Below are 6,000 nucleotides of genomic sequence, written 5' to 3'. Positions count from 1 at the left end.
CTTCTTTTGAACTTGTCAGCATATCAAAAGACTTACGGTTCAGGATACACATTATGGGGGAATGCAACAAGTCAGGTGACCATAACTACTGTTGCTGGTAGCGGCGGGTATGAATGGCTGCTGGCACGGTGATGTATATATGCATCTAGTTTGAGTGGACACATCCATTACACCTGAACTACCACGTGTTGGCTTCTTGCAAGTTTTCTTACGTTCTTGTGACGGAGGGTGAAAATAAGAGACCGCCACGTGTTGACTTTCCAGTTAGCGACCCCTTGCACCTTCCCTTACGTTCTTATTACGGGGATAAAACACTTCCGAGTCTCACTAACTCCAAGATAAGGGATCTCGGAATTGACAATGGAGAGGACGATTGAAAGGGGACGACGGGTACTGACTCCGCCTCCTCCTCGTCGTCTTAATGAGGCTTATCGATTTACTGAGTGGTGTAGGGGCGGGTCACGGCTGGTCCTGAGGGCCGCGGCTCACTGTTTCATGGTTACCGTATCCCATATTTGCTTTCAACACCATTGCCAGTTTGGTCTCTCTCTCTCTCTCTCTCTTCTCTCTCTCTCTCTCTCTCTCTCTCTCTCTCTCTCTCTCTCTCTCTCCGATTAATGGAGGTGAAGTGTATATTGTGTTTGGTTATGAATGTAATATTTATCATGTTTTAAAAGGTGATGTGATGTTAAAGCTTTCACGTGTTTGTCAAGAGAATATTAGTAAGTATTTTTCTATCACTTTCTATTTATTTTATATAATTATTCTGCTTATCTATCTTTTTTTTTTCTGCGTATCTGTTGATCTGTTTCTCGAGATCTATCTATCTATATCAGCCTATCTATCTATGTCTACCTATGTCTTTCTATCTATCTGTCTTTCTATTTGTTTATCTATATCTATCTCTATATGTGGCGTGTATCGTTTCCATTACATGTCGTAACAAAACCTTGGACGTTGTTTCCAATTCAAGGCCACGCAGCGCACACCCTCTTCTGCTAATTACCTCATCAAGTTTTAATGAATACGTGGAGAAATTTCGTAAAGGTGAATTAATACGAGGATATTCAGAACGTGACGGTGAGGCCCGAATGAGTTTGTTCCTGCCACACGCTCTCAAATGTAAAGGGCTTGTAGTGTACAATTCAGGAAGCCCTTATCGTCTTAATCCTCTGACACCTGTAGGAGTTGTACATTTATTTTCACTAGGAAGTTTTACTCATCAAAAATTAAGCTACAGATACTAGAAAGCATTACTACATATTCAATGGTACCTTTTACATGTGAGTCTTGTCTTTTAAAATCGGTGTCTAAACTTATGCCAGACTGTAATAAGCTGAGAAAAAGTTGTAGCAGTCAGAGTTAAGGCTTCACTTGGCAAGTAACCAGAGTGGACTGCAGGAGAGAACTGTCACTGCTTCAACGGGAAAGTCTAACGTAAACTTGGAGCGTCGGTTTGAAGCTTCGATCTTAACTAATGCGAAACACAGTTGGAAGCATTTTAGCATTTGCAGCAACATAGGGATCACATTTCCAAACATTTTCTGATTCAAACATTTTCTGATTAGTTTCTATGAGGCCCTAGTGGAAGTTATTGAGGTTTTCAAGAGAGTTGTCGTAATTCTAATGATAGTTCAACCAGTATTCTGTACCATCAATAGGAAAAACATCCTTGGGAGCCCAACTGATCATCTGTGCGGCCTTAGAAAACAGCTCGTGTAGAAGCGCAGGCCGTTTCAAATCACGGGTTGGTGACACAAAAGTGAGAGCTGAAGTAAAATTGCACACCTGACAAATAGCCTGATTTTTACCTTGAACAGTAATATTTCTTTATTAATTCACAGCAGCTCGTCGTTGTCTTACACATGTGGTGTGTGTGTGTGTGTGTGTGTGTGTGTGTTGACTGGAACCTAGAAGTGGCGTTATCAGGATCTTACAGTTATGGATCTAAAACTCGGGTGCAGTCAGTCATCAGTAACATTCCCGTCCATCAAATTATCCTTTTTATGATTTCTCTTTCCAGGAGTGTAAACTGTATTATAGGAAGCAGGATTACAAAAACATCAAAACACGCTTTGTACTTTCTGAGAAGAAGAAGCAACAGTATCATTCGTTCATCAATTTATCCTTTTTGTTCTCAGTCTCTCCAGGAGTATTTGTAAAATATTATGGTAAGGAGAATTGCATCGTACCTTCTAAAAACCTCAAAATATTGCATGAGCGTTTTGCTTCCTGATGTCCTCCTCGTAAATTGTAGTATAAAGGAATGGGGGACAAATCACACACACACACACACACACACACTCGCTCCAAAGACTATCGGTGCACGGCATGATCGACACTTTTGAATTGACCGTAGTATTGTATTCAGATTACGCAGCCAAGATGGAAAGGATGAGTGTATGGGTACTTCTATATAGTGATTCGAAACGTGTGGAATGAGACTGTCGAAATACATCTCTACCTATACATGAAGGCTGGCATCTCAGCACTCCTTTCCCAATACGTATCGTCACTGGTCTCGAAATGTTTATTATAGAGTATGCACCGATACCTTTGTGAAGCGAGTGTTCCTTCTGAAGCCTTGAAGCATTACATGAATCTTTGGCTTTTGGGAGATGCCTTAATAAACTGTCTTATGTGAAGGACTGAGCGCTTATCATATCATATACTTCCTGTAAACGTGAAAAGCTTACGTGAATGGCTCTCGGTCTGTTCTGAAGCCTTGAAACACTACATAAATCACTGGCCTTCGGAAAGTGTCGTCTGTGGTGAAGTATTAAGTGCCAGTCCTCTCTGAAAACCTCAAAAGCTAACGTGAATCGCTGTCCGTATATTCTGAAGCCTTGAGATATTACATAAATCACTGACTTCCGGGAGGTGCACTCGTACATTGTCTTGTGTGAAGGAATGAGCGCTTATCCTCACGTGCGCCCTCTGAAAACCTCCAAAGCTACCTTCAAAAGCTGGCTGTGTATTCTGGGGATGAAAACATTGAAGGCGCACTCATACAAGGTGAAGAATTAAGCACACATCCTCACACGCCAAGATGAATGGTTCGCTGTGTACTCTGGGGATGGATGCAGCTCGCGTCAAGGTGTTCTCTTTCCAGAATAACCTTGAGTCTTCATAATTAATGAGCCCCGGCTGGGAGAGATTCAGCTGCCCCACTGCCCTTTACACTCCCGCCGCCAGCCACTCTGTTGTGAGCACCGTGGACGTGGGCACTGCTGCCAGCGTAGGTGTGGCTGTTGCTTCCTGACTAAACTAAAGTGTTTTTCTGAAACACGACATAGTAAACACCTAAGAAAACCTGAACACATCGAAGGCAAACGAAAGAAAATTAAGTTGACGGGAAATTTTGCGGCATGTGGAAGCTTTAAATGCCGTGAATGATCCCTGGCCAGTGCGCATCGCTGTGTTTACATCCCCACGCCACCATGCGATCTCACCTCTTCGTCCCCCTGGTCAACCCCTTCGTACCCAAACCCCACGGAGTGTACGTTGTCCTCCAGGAACCACAACCGAGAGTCCGTGACATCTCCGCAGGGCGCTCAAGGACTAAGGTAAATACTACTGCTGGCCACACTCACGCGCCGCCAGCACCTCCAGTCCACGAGGGTCACACGGGTTGGTGATTAGGTGATGTTGAGGCGTGTGAAGGTTAATGTTGTAATGAGGGTGCTACGTTTTTGTTTTTCGCGCTTAGGTACGCGCACACACACACAGGAACACAGGATAAGATGGAGAAGCAGTGTACTGGTTTGTAAGTTTGTAAAGACAGGATTTTGTAAGTAATGTAGTCATTTTCTTTGTTGTTGTTGTTGTTGTTGTTGTTATTGCTCTCCTCCCTTCTCCTCCTCCTCCTTCATCACCTCTCCACGTCCACACCTGCACGCCAAGAAGGCACTCAAATAAAAATATTGTATAAAAAATGTGCGTGTGCGTGTGTGTGTGTGTGTGTGTGTGTGTGTGTGTGTGTGTGTGTGTGTGTGTTTAAGGGCGAGTGAAGGCGATGATTTAGAGTGTTTTTAAAGTTCATGTGCAGACCATTACCACGCAGGAATCGCTCCTGGACAGGGTGTTGTCAGAGTCACTCAGCAGGCGCGGCGTGGTGTGCCGTCATGAGGAAGCCCGCCACTGAATAAAGAACGGGAAGGCACTCAGAACGCATACTTCACCAGCCTCGGAGGGAAACTTCTGCCGGAGGAAAATTTGAGGGAACCGAACCTCCAATGAGAAGCCCGAGGAGAGAGAAAGAGAGAGAGAGAGAAAAAAAAAAAACACTCAACATCCTCGGTCTGTCCTTTACTTATAATCTGAACTGGAAACTTCACATCTCATCTCTAGGTAAAACAGCTTCTATGAAGTTAGGTGTTCTGAGACGTCTCCGCCAGTTTTTCTCACCCTCCAGCTGCTAATTCTGTACAAGGGCCTTATCCGTCCATGTATGGAGTATGCTTCACATGTCTTGGGGGGGGGTGGTTCCACTCATACTGCTCTGCCACACAGGGTGGAATCAAAAGCTTCTCGTCTCATCAACTCCTCTCTAACTGACTGTCTTCAGCCTCTCTCTCACCGCCGCAATGTTGCATCTCTAGCTGTCTTCTACCGCTATTTTCATGCCAACTGCTCTTCTGATCTTGCTAACTGCATGCCTCCCCTCCTACCGCGGCCTCGCTGCACAAGACTTTCTTCTTTCTCTCATCCCTATTCTGTCCACCTCTCTAACGCAAGAGTTAACCAGTACTCTCAATCATCCATCCCTTTCTCTGGTAAACTCTGGAACTCCTTGCCTGCTTCTGTATTTCCACCCTATGACTTGAATTCCTTGAAGAGGGAGGTTTCAAGACACTTACTCATGAATTTTTTATCACTGTTTTGACCCTTTTATGGGACTGGCATTTCAGTGGCCTTTTTTTTTTATTGGATTTTGTTGCCCTTGGCCATTGTCCTTCCTACATAAAGAAAAAAAATAAAAATAAAATATATATATATATATATATATATATATATATATATATATATATATATATATATATATATATATATATATATATATATATATATATATATATATATATATATATATATATATATATATATATATATATATATATGAATGCTTATTCTGACCTCAGTTGAGTAAAGGTCTTCAGAGTAGTGCTGCTGTTTGACGGAAATTCGTCTGCTAAACGTACAGACACGTCACCCTGCGGAAGTCACGTGACCAGCGGAAATATTTCCGGAATGCTGTTTTCGCCAATTTTATGAATGAAACAAATATTGTATTAAGAATAATATTATGAAACTTAACAATTCAATCTGTACCCTTGTTTTGGTTGCGGACTTAACGCATTATCTGTCACTGTTAGACAACCAGAGGCTGTCAGTGATATTTGCCAGCGGAAACTGTCAGAAGAGACCCAGACTTCTTTGGGTTTACGTGGAATTCCTGCAGCGTGAAGCATTTTGAGGTGCCACATCTATTACCAACACGTACTGCATCTTATATCATGTGAGTGTTACTCTGTATTACAGCTAATATATTAACATTGTCGTTGTTTCACTCTTCTGACAGTGCAAATACGTATTATTAAGTTACCCTTAACTTTGTTTGTTACTTTCTCTCAAGACAGAAAACGAAGTGAGGATGCAAACGTACACTTGTGTGAAATGTATTTATCTTGTACGCTATCCAGTAAACGTACTTTGATGTAACTGAAAGTATTTGTACAACAGTTATCGTCATGGCTACACGTCATAGTTTCCAAGAAAAGTGGTTGTCAAACGATTTGTTCAAAGCATGGCTGGCGAGAGTTGAAGGAGACAAGAAACGGGCGTACTGTCGAGCGTGTCACAAATATTTGACAGCAGAAATTACTTGCCTCAAGCGTCACTGTAAATCAAGGCAGCATACAAACTTAGAAGAAAGGCGGCAGACCATACCAAGAAATAACGGTCAGTCTCCCCAACCAGGCACGTCTCAAAAATGACCAA

General features: G+C 42.5%; 1 protein-coding gene across 7 annotated transcripts in view; it reads left to right on the top strand.

Annotated features, from left to right (window-relative positions):
- The first annotated feature begins 2,736 nt into the window (after positions 1-2,736).
- LOC135098145 (solute carrier family 35 member F3-like) overlaps positions 2,737-6,000 on the top strand; it is a 117,897-nt gene continuing 114,633 nt past the window's right edge. For 6 of the 7 annotated variants that reach the window (XR_010266601.1, XR_010266602.1, XR_010266603.1 and 3 more), the window contains exon 1: positions 2,737-3,566. Coding sequence is in view for 3 of the 7 variants with exons in the window: in XM_064000354.1 (XP_063856424.1) it covers positions 3,393-3,566 (174 nt within the window). In the remaining 4 variants the exon portion in view is untranslated. The remainder of the gene's footprint in view (positions 3,567-6,000) is intronic. The other variant, XM_064000353.1, reaches the window with a different exon arrangement.

Source organism: Scylla paramamosain, unplaced genomic scaffold (genome assembly GCF_035594125.1).
Source record: "Scylla paramamosain isolate STU-SP2022 unplaced genomic scaffold, ASM3559412v1 Contig47, whole genome shotgun sequence".
Classification (NCBI taxonomy): Eukaryota; Metazoa; Arthropoda; class Malacostraca; order Decapoda; family Portunidae; genus Scylla; species Scylla paramamosain.
The sequence above is the reverse complement of the archived record's forward strand: the minus strand, read 5'-3'. Positions and strand labels throughout refer to the sequence as shown.